At 35.3% G+C, this 21,502-nt stretch overlaps 1 protein-coding gene across 1 annotated transcript in view; it reads right to left on the bottom strand.

Annotated features, from left to right (window-relative positions):
• Nucleotides 1-221: 221 nt before the first annotated feature.
• Nucleotides 222-21,502, bottom strand: part of LOC111520395 (serrate RNA effector molecule homolog) — a 34,508-nt gene continuing 13,227 nt past the window's right edge. Inside the window, exon 2 of the mRNA XM_023183094.1 lies at nucleotides 222-778. Coding sequence (XP_023038862.1) covers nucleotides 338-778 — 441 coding nt within the window. The 3' untranslated portion in view covers nucleotides 222-337. The remainder of the gene's footprint in view (nucleotides 779-21,502) is intronic.

Here is a 21,502-nt window from a genome sequence, read left to right as displayed (position 1 = left end):
ACAGTGCATAAAATTTTAGCATAACAATCTATGTAGGAGGCAAGTTGGTCCAGGGTACTTTTGGACCTATAATTGCCTCATTGCTCCTTGTAGACCCACAGGTCTCTTCTGGATGTTGAACTCTGCTGTACTGTCAAAATTTACCCAGGTCTATTGTGCCTGAGCAGCACTTCCAGATGAGCTTTTCCTCCTTCTTTCAAGTCTTTTTCCCCCCCCCCCCCCCCTGTGGAAGTGCTTTTATTGGCAGTAAGGCTGATCGTACAAAAAATTCTCAGAGCTGGATGGGACAAAGTAGTCACGAGTATGGATGATGCAGGAGTGAGGAACGGTGGACGGCTCAAAAGAAATCAACATCGTCTGGGGCATCCAGGTCCCGATATTCCACAATGGCCCTTGGGTCTCCACGAACCATCCTGTTGCGAGGTTTCCCAGGATAACCTCCCTGGCCTCGGAAGGCATCGTAGTTCCCTCGACCAGCACCGTATGGGGCATGGGGGTATGGAGGGCCTCCTGTGGGGACTGCAGGGCGGACAGCACCAGCTCCGTAGCCCAAGATCGGGGGCTGGGGCTGACGGTAGGGTATCAGGCCCTGGGGAGTCTGGTGTGGGTAGGGGAGTCCCGGGGTCAAACCTGGGGGGAGTATCTGGGCAGGGCCAGGTGGTTGGGCTGGCTTGATCTCAGGCAGAGCTGGGCGCTTGGCATCAGTGAGGAAGTTGTTAAAAAACGCCACCTCCTTTTTCACTTCCTCAATTTTCTCTGCCTGCTTGTTGAAGATATGCTTTCAAGTCTTATACACTTGGCTTGGTTACAGTGAGCAAGTGTGATAAAGAAATATCTGCTAAACTCACTAGATCGCAATGAGCACTGGGGGCACCTGATAAACACAGATTCCTAGGGTAAATTTCTGAATACTCTGCGTAAATAAAGTGACTTCTATGCTCAGACAAATTCTGGTAATTTCATGATGAATTAAAATATTAGGGTTATCCCATTCTAGTAAATATGTTAATTTCAATACAAACATATTTCAAATAATATTTTATTCCCCCCAAAGTGACAAGCAGTAGAGATTTTATGAAGGATTCAATGTTCACTCATTCGTCAATAGTTACTGACAGTCTATCAAGTCTTTAGTCATTGGAAATGAATCTGTGGGTCAACCACAGTCTCGGGCCTCAGGGGCTTATTAGGTATATTACTGGGTATATGTGGCTTTATTGTTCTTTATAACCTAAGTAAGATATAATAACCCAGTTGATATGGCTTACTTCATATTTACTCTATGTAGTGTTACAGTGGTCAACATAGGGATGTCTGACCACATAACTGATGATGAATGAGACTACTGAAGGTTAGATAGGAGCAGAATTTATCTATCTAAGACAGGCACACTGGAAGATGCAGGGTTCTGTGGACATGTCTAGGAACTCTAGGCACCACTGAAGCTTGGTTAACAGTTCAGAATAAGTAGAATGCAACTATAATAAAAGATGGAAGTCAAGATTAATAAGTATTATATTTTGTAATTTTTAGATTTTTCTTGCACTTATATTTCTGGGTAAAAGCTTGTTTTGCTTATCTAAATTTGTTGTTTATTGAGCTCATTATATACTTAACACCCATTTGTTAATTACAGGTAATTTTTTCTTTTCATTGGATGTATTATTGTTGTTCCAATTGTAACTTTTGCATATCTCCAGAGTTGGATCTTTATTCGCCCTCTACTCCAATATTATTTAAACCATAAATGGTTGCCGGCTTCTACCTACTTTTTCAGAGAAAAAAGTTCTGAGTCTCTTTTAAAAGACCCAAGAGGACTGTGTAGATGTGCACAAGCTAGACATAGATTATGTCCTCATTTCTGTTCTTTACTGCCTTGTAGCAGTTTGATGCAGGTTAACGATTTCCTTCTCTAAGACTGTTAAACATTATCTAAACATTGAGGAACAGACTTAAAAAAATATGCTATGCATGAGTACCAGAAAAAAAATATGTAAATATGTATGCTGTTAAGTAGAAAGCAAATTAAGATGCATCTAATTCGGATCAAGGATGAGGAGTTATGACCCTATTCCAGGCTGAAGTTCTCAGAGGAAGTACATGTGATGGGATTAGGCTTAGTAAAGAATATTTAGTGACTTCTCTGTTTTCCTAGAAAGTTGATACTAAGGTGCTAAGTAGCAACATGGTTCCTGATATCCCATGTGGCTTATTCCCATACGAGCACCTCAGCCTCATGCATCCACAGTGATGAAGATGACTATGAATATCTATCTGCCTTGTCTTTAAGAAGGTATAGAGTTATCCTTTCTGGTTTGATGTTCTACCAAAGCTGGAGAGATGTCTGGAGAGGTTCTAATTTTGATTTTGATAGCTTTTCATTCTTTTGTTTAAATTCGTTGAAGGCCTTAAATTAGTCCAGGAGGATTGGTCTAAAAATCCCTTTTTTTTTTTTTTGCTGTTCAGAGTTCAAAAGCCTCAACTTGTGGAGACAAATGAAATGGTTGAGTAGCAGAAGTCAGCAGTGAGCTGCAGCTTGCTCACATTGCCCTCAAATCTGCTGCACACATACCTTCACATTTTGGCATTAGTTACCTCACTTTGGTAGCTTGACATCTGCCATGTTAGAAGAATTTATACCAGAGAAATAAAAAACAATTCTGTGAATCAGGAAATTTTGGTCATGCAGAGCCTGCTATTAAATGTTTACCAGCATGTTGCTGAAAAGACACAGTGTCCCTCATATCTGGCACACTACTAGTCGTCATTAGTTCATCCTTCTTGCTTGGAAAGGCATCTCTGCACAGTTGTAACATCAATGACTTACAATAGACAATTTCTCTTCAGCTGGAAGAAAGCAGTCATAGTGACAGTGGTAGTGGACAATGCTGAGCATTGCCATACATACTCAACTCCAAGGTTAGACCTTATTAATAGCAGAGAGAAGTGATTAGAATATGAATGTCCTAATTCCTTGTTTATCATTCTTCCTTCTCCTTGCCTCCTAACACACCTGTATAAACATCATTAGATCAACAGAACATTTAGCACCAAATCCCTGAGCTGGAGTGTTTACCCTTCAAGCAGTTGATTTCCTCTTTAAATTGATACTATTTTATTTCTTTTGGGGAGAAATCTCCCAAAAATTATTTTACCATCATCTAGATCAGCATTATTCAACAGATCACTCTGCTATAATGAAAATGTTTTGTATTTATGTTGGCCAGTATATTAGCCATTAGCCACAGGTGGATTTTGAACATTTGAAATGTGGCTAGTATGTGTGAGGAAATGAATTTTAATTTAATTTAATTTTAAATAGCTACATATTACCAGTAACTAAGTTGTATAAGTATACAACTTAGTCTAATCCAGGTTTTATCTTCTTTTCTAAAAAAATTGTCTTGTATTCAGTGTTTGATCGTCTTTATCCCCCTTTAAAAAGGCTGTTGTTTTTAACAGATGTTTTATAAATTTGGAGTTGTTTTCGTTTACTGTTACAAATGGAATACTTCAGTCAGTTTTCAGTTTCAGTCCTATACATCTAGAGTCAGAACACACACTTCACAATGGAAAATACTGTTTAATTAGATCAAATAAGTTGGAAATATAATGTGTCTTTCCTAGACAAAGGTTCTCAGAGCAAAGCACTGAAGTTTTTAGAAGTTTCAAGAAGGTATTTGAATCTGATTATAGATTTGGTACATACTTTTCTTAAATTTATTTTTATTATTTATTTTTTGAGACAGAGTCTCACTCCGTTGCACAGGCTGGAGTGGAATGGCGCTATCTCGGCTCACTACAACCTCCACCTCCCGGGTTCATGCGATTCTCCTGCCTCAGCCTCCTGAGTAGCTGGGATTACAGGTGTGTGCCACCAGGCCCAGCTAATTTTTGTATTTTTAGTAGAGACAGGGTTTCACCATGTTGGTCAGGCTGATCTCGAACTCCTGACCTTGTGATCAACCTGCTTTGGCCTCCCAAGGTGCTGGGATTACAGGAGTGAGCTACCACGCCCAGCCAGATTTGGTATATATGTAAGAGTACAGCCTAGGTTAGCCAAGTCACTAGCTTCTGTTCTTGCACTTTCTTCAGCAAGGATTAATCTCAGCAAATCTGAAATAGATTTGAAGTCAACTTACATTGAAACATATAGTAAGAAACAAATCAAAACCATCAACATAAATAAGAAAATTGAGATTAATAAAGTCTTCACTAAACATTGTTCTAAATGATTTTACATGTATAACCTTATTTAAAAACTTAAATAATCCCCAATTATGATGCAGACAATAAGGAACAGGGAGTGTCAGTGACTTAAAGTCAAACAAATAGTTTGGAACAGAGGTAGAGCAGCACTGAATGTGTGTTCTGTCAAATGCTAGATGATTGCTTGTTAAAGAAAATATTGGCTAATGCTGAAAAATGAGCAAACATCTCCACTATAGTATAAACTATAAAAGGAAAACAAATTATATCAAAAATGTAAATATTGTTACCATTTTATTATCAAATAGTGGTGGTCAAGTTTTAAAAGTTTATTGTGTAAAGACAATAAATTCTCAGACTACCAGTTGATAATATACTCCTTGGGTAATACTTGTAAGAATAAAACATATTGTCTTTCAAATGAGGTCAATGGATGAGCAAACTATGTCTTGGATTCTTTTTTTACTCACTAACACTTTTGTCTTTTCTTCATATTCTATAAATTCTATTACATCTAGTTGGAAGATAATTTGTTAAGGATGTTGTTGTACATGATTTTGGAGATTTTCCTTTTTGTAACATTGTGAGGAGGCAGAGTTGACATTTTGCTTTTAATTTATCCTCCCAAAATTTGAAGAATTCCCAAATAGAACTTTATGACTCATGGCTTAATGAAATTAGTTGTTAAAGATTATTTTGCTTAATGTCATGAATGTTGATACCAAATAATATTTCTAAAATTACTAAAATATTTGCTTTCTATTATTCTGTCATTTGGTTTTTAAATATTTAGTGATATTTATTCCACAGAAAGAATGTTTTTCCAAAGTTATCTAGCACACTCATTCATTCTAAATATTTGTATTATATCCAAAGGATTGCTTTGTTCATATTACTGTCATTGCTAAACAGATTATATATTTTGGTAATTTATGGAATCATAAAATTATTGACCAAGCACAAGTTCAGGGATGCTCGAAAGTAAACATTTAGCAACTAGGACTTTTTCTAATTGGGATATTTGGCTAACCCAAAGCTAAATCTGAGTCTCTGGGCATTTCTAGTTGGGATTTAAGTGAAATCCATATTTCTTTGCACCACATTGTACATCTTTTCTGTGTTATTTCAAGTGGGATACAGACACATTCGCTGCTTTTCTTTTTTAAAAATATTCTATCTTAAAGCATGGATAAAAACCGTATATGCGATGAGAATGAAAGGTAGAAGCCATTTAGTAGGTGAAATTGATTAAGTTATGCGGGTAACTGAAATAATAATGCTTCACTGATAAAGAAAACTGTGTATGCGATGAGAATGAAAGGTGAAGCCATTTAATAGGTGAAATTGATTAAGTTATGTGAGTAACTGAAATAGTAATGATTCTAAGCCAAGCGGAAAAAACAATGTACTCAGCACTTCTTTTTCACTGTTTAAGTTTCTTAGAAAAGAAAATGGATATTTGATTTTAGCACGGTGGAGAGAAATATGCACAAATACTGTCAGGCCAGTGATATTGATTTGATGTTTACCATTTACTATATTATTTTTGTCATACTTTCTTACCTCTCTGAGATACTGTATTCTGCCTGAAGTTCATCCTTTAAAATTTCTGTTAATGAGGGTCTGCTGGTGGTAAACTCTATAATGCTTTATTTTTCTTCCTTTATTTAACCTTTCTTTTTGAAGAATTTTTTTGCTGAGTATAGATTACTAAGTTGACAGTTACTTTTCTAGCACATTAAAAATATCTCACTGTTTTATTGATTTTATCGGTGCTGTTGGTAAACTATCTTTCATTCTAATTATCATTTCTCTGAAGATAATCATTTTTTTTCTTTAGCTGCTTTTAAGGTGTTCTAATAAATTTATATTTTTCTACAGTGTTCAATAGAACAGAGCTAAGTGTGGATTTATTTTTGCTTATACTCTTAGATTTATTGCATTCTTGAATCTATAGATTTACCATTCTCATCAATTCTGGAAAATTTGCTATTATTATCTCTTCATGGGTTGTTTCTCCCATTTCCTTTCTTCAGTCTCTTCCTGGCACACTTGTGAAACTAAGGTTAGACTATTGATTGTATCCTTTATGTTTCTTACCCAAATTCTGTGTTTTTTCATTCTTTTGTTTCTCTGTGCTACATTCCAGATAACATTTTTCTTTTCTATCTCCAAGCTTACCAGTTTTCTCTTTAGTCATATATTGAATTTTTATATTGACTGTTGTATTTTACATTTCTAGAGTTTTTGTTTAGACTTTTCAAATATCTCTTTTCTTTTGTGTTTCTTATTCCTTGAATACATTTTCAAGCTCGTATTTTTAAATAAAGTACAGATATTTTATATTCTATGACTAATAATTCTGATAATTAATGATTCATACTTCATAAGTTCTTTTTTTTTTTTGTCATTTATTCTGGTTCTTCCTCATCGTGTTATGTTTCCTTGTATATCTGATATATCCCTAACTGTGTGACCTGCTTAGTATTTGAAAATTATATGGGAAAAATTTGAACTCTAGGATAGTTGTCTCATTCTACAGAGATAATTTTCTTTTGTTTCTGTATCGGTGAATATAAGTGTATTGCCACTTCAAGACCACCTTAATCTAAGTTCAAGGCTTGATGTGTCTTGGGCCACTAGTAGATGAATACTTGGGTCACATAAGGGCTTATTTTTGTGCACTTCATCCTTTCCATGGGAATGTAACTCCTCAAGGTCCCTACTTAAAGTACGCAGTTGTATCAGTCAAAAATTATTTTAGGAAAAAATGAGATTACACCAGATACTTTACAGAAATAATTTAATATGAGGGAATTGATCAAACAACTATTGGAAAAGTAAAAAGCAGAAAGAGAACAGAGAGTTAAGATACAGTTAATAACATTGAAATGGCTGGGAGCAAAGGGTAGAGGACAGAGTTCTCAGAGGAGAGGCCCCACAGAACTGGGGCACAAACTTTGGAAGAGATGATGCTGCCTGGAAAGTTGGTATCTCTGAAGTGAACGATGAGATTGGTCCTGGTTCTGGGACTGCTGGAAAAAAATCTGATGACTGCAATCCATAGCTTGTGGTAAAGGGGCACTGCTGGGATTACAGTAAAAGGAGCAGCAAATTAACAGGAGTAAGTTTCTTCTCCCTTCCTGCTTTTCAGGCTCTCTTTCGCCTTCTCTATTGGTGGAGTCAAATAAGGATCTGGCCAGTTGAGGAAAAATGTTGCTTGCAGATTCCTGGCTGCAGCACCAAAACACAGAGTATATAAGGGAAGGTTTGATACAAGGGATGTTGCTAGCTTTTCCACCCTGCCCAAGCCCACAATGTTTTCCTATTTCTGTGAAGCCTCCAGTTGTGTTGCAGCTGTTTCTTTGGGATTAGAAATACCCTCAGGATATATACGGTTCTGAGTTTTGGGTTTACATCTCCAGATTCTTGATTTTTCCTAGATTATTGTCCAGTAATTCTTGTCTTGTTATTTTGTCGATGCTTTTAATGCAAATTTAAACAAAATATTTCACTCAGTTTTAGATTTTTTTCTTTCATGTGTAGGTAGGTCTTATTTAGCAGATGCACAAGTCTTCAGTTTATGCTTTACAACTTTAATTGGAAAAGGATATCTGTTCGTCCTTGCCTATTATCAAGCACATACCACACAGTCAACATTCTATAAAATAAACATATATATGTTTTAAATTGGTTCAATTTGCCCCTTTCTTGAATAGTCAATTACATGCTGATAAAAATGTAAATTTTAACTTATACTTCTTTCATTATATTCTCCAATTAGAAGTTATTTTCATGACTACAAGAAGCTAAAAAAAACTTAGTAAATATTTGCTAAGACTGGTGATCAAGTACGCCATAGTAATTAGTTTCCAAGCTTTGAGTCATTGTAAAATTCAACTTAAAGTTAAAATATATTTTTATTATTTCTGATGGTTTCTCATGGATAGAATTGTTTTGCACCATTTTGACACTTTTATAAGTATTTCTGTCCATTTCCATAACATAGGTTAATTATTAATCTTTTCCAACTTGTAAAATTACAGATTTCTATCCTAATTTATTCCCCAGATTTGTGTTCATATGTTTTGACAGACATCTGTGCATGCTTGCTTTTTGCCTGTTGTAAATAATTAGAAATTCTTCAGGCCTTTTGAAAATCTTAGGCGGGTTTGGATCGCATTTTGGAGACAATGCCACTGTAATGGTGTCCTCCAGGGTAAGGTAAGCATCACAGGAAAGTGTGTCAAAAGATTCTTCTTATCAAACTCAGAAGACTGCTGATATTTGCAACTTTGTCAGAAAATTCATCTCAAATGTTGGCTAATATTGTAGGCAGGTATAGGTAATTGGCCCATGGAGTGTTAAAGTCAAGTTTGCATCTTCTAAAAATTTTCCTTTTGTCCTGTACTTTTGAATATGAGTCCTTTGTGGTCAAGAGAATAATATGTCTCACTGAGATCCTCATTTGTCTCCTTAGAAACATCTCTGAGTTTGTGGAGAAGTACGAAGCTTGAAATAGAATACACTAGAGCTCCTTTCTAGAGCTGTGGCTTTGTAGTTTTAAGGAGAAAATTTAAATTCATTATCAGTTTATTGTTCTTCTATTCCTAGTCTAATAGATAGATTTCTTCTTTATTTTTCAACTATTTCAAACAATTTCACTTGCTATTCACTACCTCTTCTGAAGAAACAAAAATCAAATGAGCACATTGTTATTTGAAGGCAGTCTCTTGACCATGTCTTTTCTCTATCTTCAGCCATCTTTCCTGGGGATCACTAATGACAAATGAAAAAGAGGAGCAAATACTTAATGAAAATCTTATTCTAATATTCTTTGGAAATTTGAGTGGTCAGAATCCAAATATGTGTAAGACAGGGAAATAGGCACATGCTACTTCGTAAATGTGATGTTCTTCTGATAAGCATCCTTCAATGAATTCTCAATTAATATATCATTATTAAGCTTGTCCTTTTGTCATTCAGGCCCTGGTGACAAGTTCCCTTTTAGCTTAATATTTTATTGCACCATTTGCTCTGATGGTCTTTTCCATCATGATTATTTTCTCAAAACCATTCTTCATTTTCTCTCCTGTGCTCCTTTACTCACATTTTCCCATTAATCCCAAACTTCCAACTTTACCAAGTCATAGGCCCTGTGAAAGCTCTACAGAATTCACAGCTTATCTTAAACCCCAACTATTCTCAAATTCTTACTATTTTTTCTATAATAACATAATATTTGACTTTTTTCTTACTGTTATTGAGGTATAATTCACAATTAAAATTATATCGATTTAATTATAATGTATTTAATTATATATATTTAATTATGATGTATTTATATATATATAATTGTAAAATGATTACCACCATCAAGCTAACTAACACATCCATCACCTCACGTAGTTACTATTTCTTTTTTGGCACTGAAAACACTTACAATTTAATCTCTTGGCAAGTCTCGAGTACACAATACAATAATACTCATATCGTCACCATGCTGTATATTAGATATCCAGAATGGCTTCTTCCTGCATAACTTAATCTTTGTACCCTTTGACCAACATTTCCCTGTTTTTCTCAACCCCGGTAACCACCTTTCTACTCTCTGTTTCTATGCATTCTACTTTCTTAGATTCCACATACAAGTGAGATTATGCAGTATTTTTTTTCCTATGTCTGACTTATTTCATATAGCATAATGTCCTCCAGGTTCATCAGTATTGTCATAAACGACAGTAAGTTCTTTTTAAAGGCCAAATAGTATTCAGGTACACACACAAACACACACACACACACACAGCAGAGGCATAACTTGGAGATCTTGCAGGTTCTGTGCTGGGCCACCACAATAATGCAAGTAATACAAAAAAGCAAGTCATTTGCAAGTTAAGTAAAGCAAATAAAAACAACAACTTTTTTTTGTTTTCCAGGACATATATAAGTTATGTTTACACTATACTATAGTCGAATAAGTATACAACAGCTTTATGGTGAAAAGCAATGCATGTACCTTAATTAAAAATACTTTATTGCTAAAAAAAATGCTGACAATTATCTGAGCCTCCAGGAGGTTGGAATATTTTGGCTAGTGAAGGATTTTCCCTTGATGTTGGTGGCTGCTGACTCATCAGGGTGGTGGTTGCTGAAGGTTGGAGTGGCCGTGGCAATCACTTAAAACAGTGAAGTTTGCAGCATCAATTGACTTTTCCTCTTGTGAAAAATTTCTCTGTGACATGCAATGCTCTTTGATAGCATTTTAACCTCAGTAGAATTTATTTGAAAATTGGAATAAATCCTCTAATGCTGCTGCTTTAAGTTTATATAACATTTTTGTTGTTGTTGTTGTCATTTCAACAGTGTTCATAGCATCTTCACCAGGTGTGGATTCTATGAAACCTTGAAACCGCTTTCTTTGCTCATCCCTAAGAAGCAATTACTCATCCATTCAAGTTTTATTTTTTTTAATTTTTAAGTGTTTTTTTTTTTTTTTTGAGATGGAGTCTCCCTCTGTTGCCCAGGCTGGAGTGTAGTGGTGCTATCTCAGCTCACTGCAAGCTCCACCTCCCGGGTTCACACTATTCTCCCACTTCAACCTCACAAGTAGCTGGGACTACAGGTGCCCGCCACCATGCCCAGCTAATTTTTTGTATTTTTAGTAGAGACAGGGTTTCACCATGTTAGCCAGGCTGGTCTCGAGCTCCTGACCTCGTGATCCTCCCACCTCGGCCTCCCAATGTGCTGGGATTACAGACGTGAACCACCACGCCTGGCCCAAAATTTTTAATTTTTATGAGTACATAGTACATGTATATGTTTATAGGATACATGAGATATTTTAATACAGGCATACAATGCATAGTAATCACATCAGGATAATGGGATATCCATCACCTCAAGCATTCGTTATTTCTTTGTGTCACAAGCACCGTGCTTCTTCAGCTATTCTAAAATGTACAATAATTTTACCATGAGATGGCAGCAATTCAATCCCACCTTTGGGCTCTACTTATTATTCTGGCTCTTTTGCTATTCCCACTAAATCTTCAGTTAATTCTTCCACTGAAGTCTTGAACCCTTAAAAGTCATCCATGAGGATACCAAAACTGTTCGTGTTGGTGTTTTGACTTCCTCCCACAAATCACAAGACTGTTTTAATGACATATAGAATGGTAAATCCTTTCCAGAGGTTTTCAATTTACCTTTCCAGATCCATCAGAGAAATCACTATCCATGGAAGGTATAGCCTGACAAAATGCGTTTTTAAAATAATGAGACCTAAAAGTCAAAGTTACTCCTTAATCTATGCATGGGCTGCAGAATAGATGTTGTATTCCCAAGCATGAAAACATTAATCTAGGCCGGGCGCGGTGGCTCACGCCTGTAATCCCAGCACTTTGGGAGGCCGAGGCAGGCAGATCACGAGGTCAGGACATCGAGACCATCTTGGCTAACATGGTGAAGCCCCATCTCTACTAAAAATGCCAAAAATTAGCCGGGCGTGGCGGCGGAAGCCTGTAGTCACAGCTACTTGGGAGGCTGAGGCAGGAGAATGGCGGGAACCCGGGAGGCGGAGCTTGCAGTGAGCTGAGATCACTGCACTCTAGCCTGGGCGACAGAGTGAGACTCTGTCTCAAAAAAAAAAAAAAAAAAAAAATTATCTTACTCTTTTCCATCAGAGATCTTGGCTGACTAATTTCACTGTTAATGAACGTAATAATGTATTTTTTTCTGAGTTGCAGATCTTAATAGTGGGCTTACAATATTAAATAAACCATGCTGTAGACATGTGCTGTCATTGAGACTTTATTTTTCTATTTATAGAGCTGAGGCAGAGTAGATTCACCATGATTCTTAAGGGCCCTAAGATTTTTGGAATGGTAAATGAGCATTGGTTTCAACCGAATGGCACCACCTGCATTATACTCTAAATGAAAGTCTGCCGGTCCTTTGACGCCAGACATTGACTTCTCCCTAGCTATGAAAGTCCTAGATGACATCTTCTTCCAATAGAAGGCCATCTCATCTGCACTGAGAATCTGTGGCTTACTGTAGCTACCTTCATTAATGATCTTCCGGACAAGTTGCTGCAGCTTCTACATGAGCACTTACTGCTTCACCATGACTTTTATGTTACAGAGATTTATTTTTTCCTTCAACTTCATGAACCAACCTCTGTGAGCTTCAGACTTTTCTTGTGCAGCTTCCTCACCTCTCCCAGTTTTGATAGAAATGAAGAGTGTTAAGATCTTTCTCTGGATTAAGCTTTGGTTAAGGGAATATTGTGGCTAGTTTAGTCTTCAATTCAGACCACTCAAACTTTCTCCATAATTGCAATAACTAGTAACATTTAAGTGTTCACTGAATGCACTTCCAACTTTCTTCCAGAATTTTCCCTTTGCACTTTTAACTCTGCTGACTGTTTGGTTCAAGAGGCCTAGCTTTTTGACTGTCCAAGCTTTTGATATACCTTCCTCACTAATCTTAATCATTTCTAGCTTTTCACTTAAAGTGAGAATCATGCGACTCATCCTTTCACTTGAACACTTAGAGGCCATTGTAGGGTTACAAATCTGGCCTAATCTCAATATTGTTGTGTATTTAGGGAGAGGAAGGCATGAGGAGAGGAAGAGAGGTGGGCAAGTGGCCAGCCACTAGAGCAGCCAGAACACAAAAAACATTTATTAAGTATTCTATCTTATATGGCACTGTTTGTGGCACCCCAAAACAATTACAATAAGAACAACAAAGATCACTGATAACAGGTCATCATAACTGATTAATAATAATAATACGAATGTTTGAAATATTGAGAAATAGCCAAAATGGGACACAGAGACATGAAATGAGCATATGCTGTTGGGAAAATGGCTCTGATAGTCTTGCTTGACGCAGGGTTGTCTCAAACTTCAATCTGTAAAGAAAAAACACAGTATCTGTGACATATAATAAGATGAGGTATGATTATACTTTTTTGTAACCCATTAATCCATCAACAGATACTTATGTTTTTTTCCATATCTTGACTTTTATAAATAATACTGCAATGAACATGATGGTACATCTTTGAGATAGTAGCTTAATTTTTTTTGTGCATATACCCAGAAGTAATATTGCTGGATCCAATAATAGTTTTATTTTTAATGTTTTGAGGAATCTCTATAATGTTTTCCATAATAGCTGCTCTAATTGACAATTCCAGCAATAGGGTACAAGGGTTCCCTTTTCTCCATATTCTTGCCAACAATTGTAACTTTTTAACATTTTCATAATAGTCATCCTAACAACAGTTTTGAGGTGATATTGTGGTTTTGATTTGCATTTTTTGGATGATTATTGATTTTGAGCCCCCCCACCCCTCCTTTTAATAGACCTATTGGCCATTTGTAGGTTTTCTTTGGAAAAATGTCGGTTCATATACTTTGCCCATTTTTGAACTGGATATTTTTACATTTGTTATTGACTTGTATAAGTTTTTGTATAGTTTGGATATTAACCCATTATCAGATATATGGTTTGCAAATATTTTTCTCATTCCATAAGTTGCCTTTCCATTTCATGTCCTTTGCTGTGAAGAAATTTTATTTTATTTTTTATTATTTTAAGAAAATTTTTGTGAGTACATAGTAGGTATATATATTTATGAGGCAAGTGAGACGTTTTGTGCAGAAAGTTTTAAATTTAATATAGTTACACTTGTTTACTTTTTCTTTTGTTACCTATGCTTTTCATGAACAATTTCATAAAGACTTTCCCCAATATTTTCTTCTGCAAGTTTTGGTTGGTTTCAGGAATTATGTTTAATTTTTTAGTCATTATCATGTGATGCAATCTTATTTTTTAAAATGTGGATATACTGTTTTCCCCAAAACCATGTGGCATGTCCTCTTCCCATGGTACTTTGTTGGCACCTTTGTTGAAGATTAGTTAACTGTATGTGCATTGGTTAATTACAAGTTTTCTACTGTGTTCCATTTGTCTATGTGTCTGATTTTAATCTCCATGCCATGCTATTTTGGCTACTATAACTTTGTAATATAATTTGAAATTAGAAAGTGTGATGCAGCCAGATTTATTATTCTTGTTAAAGATTGCCTTATTTAGGATCTTCTGTGGTTCCATATTAATTCTAAGATTTTTTTTAAATATCTGTAAAAAATGCCACTGGAATTTTTAAAAGTAGTTAATTCATATTAAAAAAACTTACAAATAATTATTGTATGTATGGTTTACAGCATGGTATTTTATATATACACACACGCACACACGGAAATGGCCAATTAAGCCAATTATTATAGCACATTTATTACCTCATAAACTTACCTCTTTTTTGGTGAGAACACTTGATTAATTTTGAATAACCTGTATTCAAGTTTACTAATTCTTTTTTCTGCATCATTGAGTGTGCTGCTGAAGCTCTCTACTGCATTTTTCTGTCCTGTGATTGTACTCTTTAGGTCCAGGATTTCTGTTGGTTCTTTTTAATGGTTTTCATATGCTTATTAAACTTCTCATTTTGTTCATGCATTTTTTCCAATATCATTGAGTTGTCTGTGTTTTTTTGTAGCTCACTGAGGTTACTTATAACAGTTATTTTGAATTTTTTGTAAGGTAATTAATGGATTTCCATTTCTTTGGGGTAAGTGATTATAATGTTATTGGGTTCTTTTAGTAGCATCTTGTTTCCTTAATTTTTGTTTGTTTCTTGAAGCTTTGCTTTGCTATCTTTGCATTTGAAGAGGTAGTCACCTTCTCAGCAGAGATGTGTCGTAACTGGCATTGGGAGAGAAATGCCTTAACTGGTCAGCCCTGCTAAGGATTCTGAGATTCTCTCAGACATTTTCTGTAGATGCACCAACTCCACCTCTCTTGTTTTCTTGGTGGTGAATTCTTAAGATTGCATGCTTTCTCTTGATCCCATCAAGCCAGGCTGGGTCCTGAGAGCCTCCCTTTATTTTTTGTTCCCCTAGGGTAGTGCTTTGCTCAAGTTTATGTGCCTTCTCCAATTCCATAGGCTTGATGTGATTTTTCATGTGAGATGTTTGCACTTGTCTTCCATAGGTTTACTTGGAATACTGTCCTGGAGGAAGTTAGAGGTTAGGTGTGTGGAGTGTTTGTAGTGTCCATTGGCCAGTTGGTGGAATCTGCAAGCAAGGGGTCCAAACTGGCTTAAGGGTGGGATTTCTGATGGAGTCTGTTAAGCTGTTTGTAGAATCTGGAGCCTCTTTCCCCTTTCTCATCTTTCCCAACCTTTCAGCTTTGTTAATCACCTCAGTAATCTAAATTAGGTAAGAAAAAAGTGGATCTTTCTGGCAACATCCCATGTGACTGAGGGAACTGGGTACTCACTTACTATGCTCTCACTTTTCTCTATGGGAGAAATCATAGGTCTTTTTTGGCACTGAATTTTGCCACCTTGGAGGAAGAGTGATGCAGGTAAAGTAAAACTGTTCTTACTATCCTCAATGCACCTTTTCTCAGAATTTTTGTTCTAATTGTGTTCTGGAACTTGTCTGTTGGACTTTTAGACTCCCTCAGAGATACTCTTGCCTATAGGTAGCTGTTAAAATTGATGCTTTCATGGGAGGATGATGGTAAAAATCTCCTATTTTGCAAGTTTGCTAATGTTACTCCTCTCATTCTTTGTGATCCTCTCTCTCTCTTTCTCTAATACATATCTATATATTCTATATATCAACATGTATTATATATTATATATGTTATATAATAGAGAAAATCATATATATGATAGAGATAATATGATATATATGCTATGATAGAGATAAAATATATTTCTATCAACATATATATTCTATATCTCTGCATATATATATATAGAGAGAGCATGTGTGTATATATATGTGTGTGTGTGTTTACCTACTAAATGGGATAATTTTTAAACATCACACCTGTTTTATTCACTGCCTGTTTGAAAACTAATCTTTCAGGTGCTAAGCACCTTGTACAGAGATAGGACTTAGATATTATTTATTTTCCTAGAACTCAACCCCGGTCTTGCTAGCCTGGCAGCAGGGGAATGGGAGAAAAGAATATACTACAAAGTTGACTGCAGGTCTATTATCTCTTTATTTCTTTTTCCTCCTCCTATCTTCCTCTTAAATTTGTGCCATCAAGCATGACAGACCTGATAGATTTTTGAAGGGAAAGACAAAAAATAACATCAAGTATGTATAGAGCATTGATAATTTAAAAGCTGCCAAAGATAAGTTTTTTCCACAGTTGAAAGTGTAGCAAGTCTCTCACAGTTCTGACTGTACAGATGATCAACTGGGAGGTTGACAAACACAAACATTTCCCCCAGGACAGTGGTTACCTAGCTCTGTAATTTTGTTTCTTTCTCTTATTCTCTCTGAAATGAATGTAGGTAATTTTCTTGCCTGGAAAATGTGCCCACTGGGAGGAAGATTCCCTTAAGTAGCCTAATAAAAACAAGTAAAAACCACAGGGCAGTATTCCCTCTGCCTTCATCCTCTGGTTACTGTGTAACACCAGAAAAGTCTCTAAGATCTCTGGGTGCAGGGTGTGACGTAAGGGAGGAGGTCATAAGTTTACCTATGTGTAATTTTCATGGTCATAAGTTCACCTATCTGTAATTTTCGTAAATACTTATATCATATTTGAATAGCAAAGATGTAAAACACATAGAAGGGAGACTTGCAAAAACTCCCTGTTATTTTTAACTTGAGTAAAGCTGGGTCAAGTATATTCTTACACATACCAGTTCTATGCACATGAACTTAAAATGGTCTTCAGTATCAAGAAAGGTGGTGAAAATTCTTGTGTGTTTGCTCTTAGTAATTTCTTAGCTTTGCCTATAAGAATTCAGAGATTGTTTAGATTTGTATTCCATTTATGCAACCTATGGGCCACCTCCTGCAAGCAACACAGCCCAGACCCTAATTAGAAAATTTGTCTTCTTAGTGGTGCTAATAGGAAACCAAAGATAGTACTTTAATATGTAGCAACAAATGCTCTTTTCTTGCTTAAATCACTGTGCTCATTAGTTTCATATAACCCAATATTACCTTCTGAGCATTGCTAACAATACCGAGTTCTGACACATGAAAAAGTTCCAAATGCTAAGAGGCTCATTTTGTGGCTGTTAAAATTGCAGTGATTTTAATGATTCTTTAAAAAGGACAAGCAGTTCAGTTATTGTGTTTTGTAGAATTTACATATAGTTCTATTGTAAGTGCTGATACTCATGAGAGTTCCTAGAATAGAAGCTTCTAAGCAAAGTTTCAAGCAAAGGTTATATGGAATATGATGGCTTTATCCACAATATGACTTACAATGTTCAATGACTACTTATTAGCAGCTATATTTATTAGCTGGAACAGTTTTACCACTGAATTTATTCTGTCTGAAGTGCTATGCCATAAAAGTGAACATGCATATTTCTTCTATGCAGCTGTTGGTGTAACCAAGTACTAGTAAAAACCAAAAAATTTGTATATTAAGTGTCTCATTAGCCCAAATTTAAGTAATGAATGAGTCTTGTGCCTAAATATAATACACTTTATTATCATCATGGTTCTTGATGATTTCGGTTATGATAATTGCCTTAGGCAACAAATTGATTGAAATGACAAATTGATCTGTATGGAATATGTTCAATCTCTGATTTTTCATATATTGTTACGATTGGCAATTAGATGGTTTTAAAATGCATCTTGCAAATTTTTGTGTCTGTTTTTCAGAATGTATAGTATATTTTGACTTTTTCTTATCCACTGCTATTTTATTTCCTTCCATATATCACCATTTTATATTTTATGTAAAAAAGAGTCAACAAATTAAACAGGTTTTAGCTAAATTATATAATTGATGTAACAATTTTTCCTATTTTTGTAATTCAGAAAATGTTGAGCTCCAGGGTCTGATGCTGAAAACATTAGAAGGAGAATAAACCAGATAAATTGATGTAGAACAGGAAGACTTATTTTACATGGGGACATAGATCTTGTAAGTGATAGGAATATAAAGTTTTGTACAGCATTACAGTGCTGCTTCAAGGACACAGAGAAAAACTGACACTGTTGCTTAATATAGAGCAATAGTATTATTTTCCACATTTATTATTCAAATAAACCATATATTGTTGTCTTATTGCTATGGAAAATCTTTACTGCTCTAATTTTCTAGTTGAATAAAGGAACTGACCTCTTGTCAGGAAGTATACTATGTAGAACTTTCAGTACTACTTTATGTAAGGCCATAACTTAAATGCAAAATCAGATGTTAAATGTATTTTAGTTTCTAGCCTCTTGGGTGTAAACTTTGTAGGAAAAGGATGCTTTCAGCTATCCTACTAATAACATACTTACATCAACAGAGTAATCAATGCTCTTTCTAGGTAAACATGAAGACAGAAAAGAAATGTTAAAAATATTTTAACCAAAGTTCTGTAACATTTGCATTTAATGTCATAAGACAAATAGGTCAACTAAGACAGAGATTTGAGATAGAATTTCATTATTCATAGAATGTTTTTCCTTGTGTTCCTAAGTAGTGAAAAATCTTTATGAGTTCCATAGTTTCTTCTTTGTGTTAGATTTTTAAAATTTAAAATCAACAGAAGAGTGTGTGAATGAATTATAATTTGATACCTTCATAAACAAATTGAGTAAAGATTTAATCATTACTTTAGAGAGATATTGTGGATAACTCTTTAAAAACCTTTCCTTTTTAAAAGATTCTTAAGGAAATTATGTGATCGCGTCTGGATATACCTCTACCTTCTCCCAGAGTTAAAATAACCCTCCACTGGGAAATAAGGACTCTTAGATTCTCTGATCTACCTCCTGCTAGCCAGGCATCACTAAGCAATAATGAAAAGCTGTGGGTTTGAACCTTATTTCTTGCATTCATTCTGATCCTCAGTTTCTTCGTCTACCATGTTGAGATTTGTCTTATTAGATTCATACTGCTATAACAATATACCTGACACTGGGAAGTTTATAAAAACATATATATATATATCACAGTTCTGGTAGCTGGGAAGTCCAAGATTAAGGAGCTGGCAGATTCGGTGTCTAGTGAGAACTGCTGTCTGCTTCCAAGGTGGTATCTTCTTCCTGCATCCTCTGGAGGGAGTGGATACTGCGTCCTCACAGGGCTGAAGGAATGGAAGGCCTAGCTAATTTCCTCTAGGTCTTTCACAAAGCACTAATCCCATCCATGAGGGATAGTCCTCATAGCCTAGTCACCTCATAATGCCTCCATCTCTTAATACTGTTACACTTGAGATTTAAATTTTAATATAAATTCTGGAGGGGGACACAAATATTCAAACCATAGCAAGAGTCATGTCTTAGGTTTAATAGTGAATAGACACTGCAGTGAAGGAGTATTATTGTTGGGGAGGAAACAGCATCTGTGAAGAAATGAAGAGAAATTAAATTTCTATACAATTACAACAAAGACCTCAGCCAATCCCTCCTGGAGTCTTGAGCAGAGATGACCCTTGAATTAAGATATCTTGAAATAAAGCAAGGGATCCAGAGCTCTATAACTTCTCACCAACAAAGCATTGGATGCAGGCTTCCCTGAGAAAAGAGTATATAATCTTCAGGAAGACAGCTCTCTTTGGTCAAAGGAAATTCCTAGGGTGTAATTTGAAAGCTAACCCTCCTCATAGCTTGCAAACAAATGCCTTGATCCTGAAGGGGAAGTCTAGGTGGTATACTATAGTGCACACTGCAATTAAGAAAGTTAAAAAATTGTGTGTGCCTAGCATAAGCTTTGTACATTTCAGTTACTAAATAAAAAGTAGCTATTATTATTGCTTGCGAAGATCTACAGAATTTTTCTGAGGATCCCATGGGATTGTATAAAAATTGTTTAACAGTATTAAATGACATTAAATATATAATTAAAATATAAGGTGATTTTTTTTCTTTTTGAGCTCAATCTCCAAACAAGTTGTTTCTATGCACACAAAGAAAACACAATGAAAAGAGCTGATGGATCATTTCAATCATTGTATTCCTTTGTGTGACACAGAGTCTATCCATTTTACTAGTTGTGGCCTAACACAGAATATTCTACAGGGAGGTTTAATTCAAAAACTAAATACAGACATGCATGGTGGCCCAACATAAGTGTTTAGAAGAGACTTCCTAAAGCATTAAATTTTTTCATTGGCCAGTTAACTGGCTTTGAATTATTTTTAATGGCTAAAACATTTTAGCAACATTCTCTAGAGACTGCTCTGATTTCAAATGGAGCATTTCCAATTAATCTAAGAAAGACATTACATAAACACAAGTTAACAATCTCATGGCAATAGATATAAAAATATTGCTGCAAATAATTATAGCTTTACTCACTAAGCTATTCAGAGCTATTCTAGACATAATCAAACCCATCGTTACATCTCTACGGTCTCTTTGTATGCAAGGATTATTGCCCTATAATTAACCCTTACTAACTATATTTAGGATGAATTTTTACGTATCCTTTTCTAAACCTTGGATTACTAAAATCCACTGACTACTTAATAGGATTACTTGTCAGTTCAATGGCTATGTGTGTAAAGGGTGTTGAGGTGATAAAAATAACTTTTGGAGAAAGACATTATACTACCCAAAGGGGAATAAATATTTTCATCGCACCATTTGATACAGGGTTTTTCCCACTCTTATATAACTCCCTCTGTGTCAGATTCATGGGTGTAAAAGTCTCATACTCCTGGTTCAGTAACTTCTCTTTTATAACATTTGAATAGGTTTTTATCGGAAGTTTACCTTAAAGATAGGCGTTGTTTTACTGGGTGATCTAACTATATAATGTCAATTTACATTTACAAGGTACATTTAGATGTGTGCATCATTAATAAATACTTATGTGGATCAACTCTTAGTAACCCCCACTTAATTTTACTTTGCGTAAAGTATGGTAATACATACACCAAGAATAGAGATAGCTACAAAAACAAGTGTTGATATAGGTGGACCCACAAATAAGAATGTAAACATAATCAGATAGAAATTATCTGCTAAAATACATTTGTCTATACCAATAGGCATTTCACCTAGAAATAGGTTATCAAAGAGTCAATCTTTGAGAACATATTTCATATTTTTTCCTCATTATCTAAGAAATGTGAGCTATTGAAACACAGTGGACCTTAGGCACCTTTTTTTTTTTTTTTTTTTTTTTTTCAGAAAATCTGTCTCTGAACTGAATACATGTAGTGCTTTGGTTTGTAAAGATTATAGAACATGTTTTTTTTCTTACAAGGGTTGCCCAGACTTATGTGGGATGA

Source organism: Piliocolobus tephrosceles, chromosome 8 (genome assembly GCF_002776525.5).
Source record: "Piliocolobus tephrosceles isolate RC106 chromosome 8, ASM277652v3, whole genome shotgun sequence".
In the NCBI taxonomy this organism is placed as follows: Eukaryota; Metazoa; Chordata; class Mammalia; order Primates; family Cercopithecidae; genus Piliocolobus; species Piliocolobus tephrosceles.
This window is presented reverse-complemented; position numbering and strand designations above follow the sequence as displayed.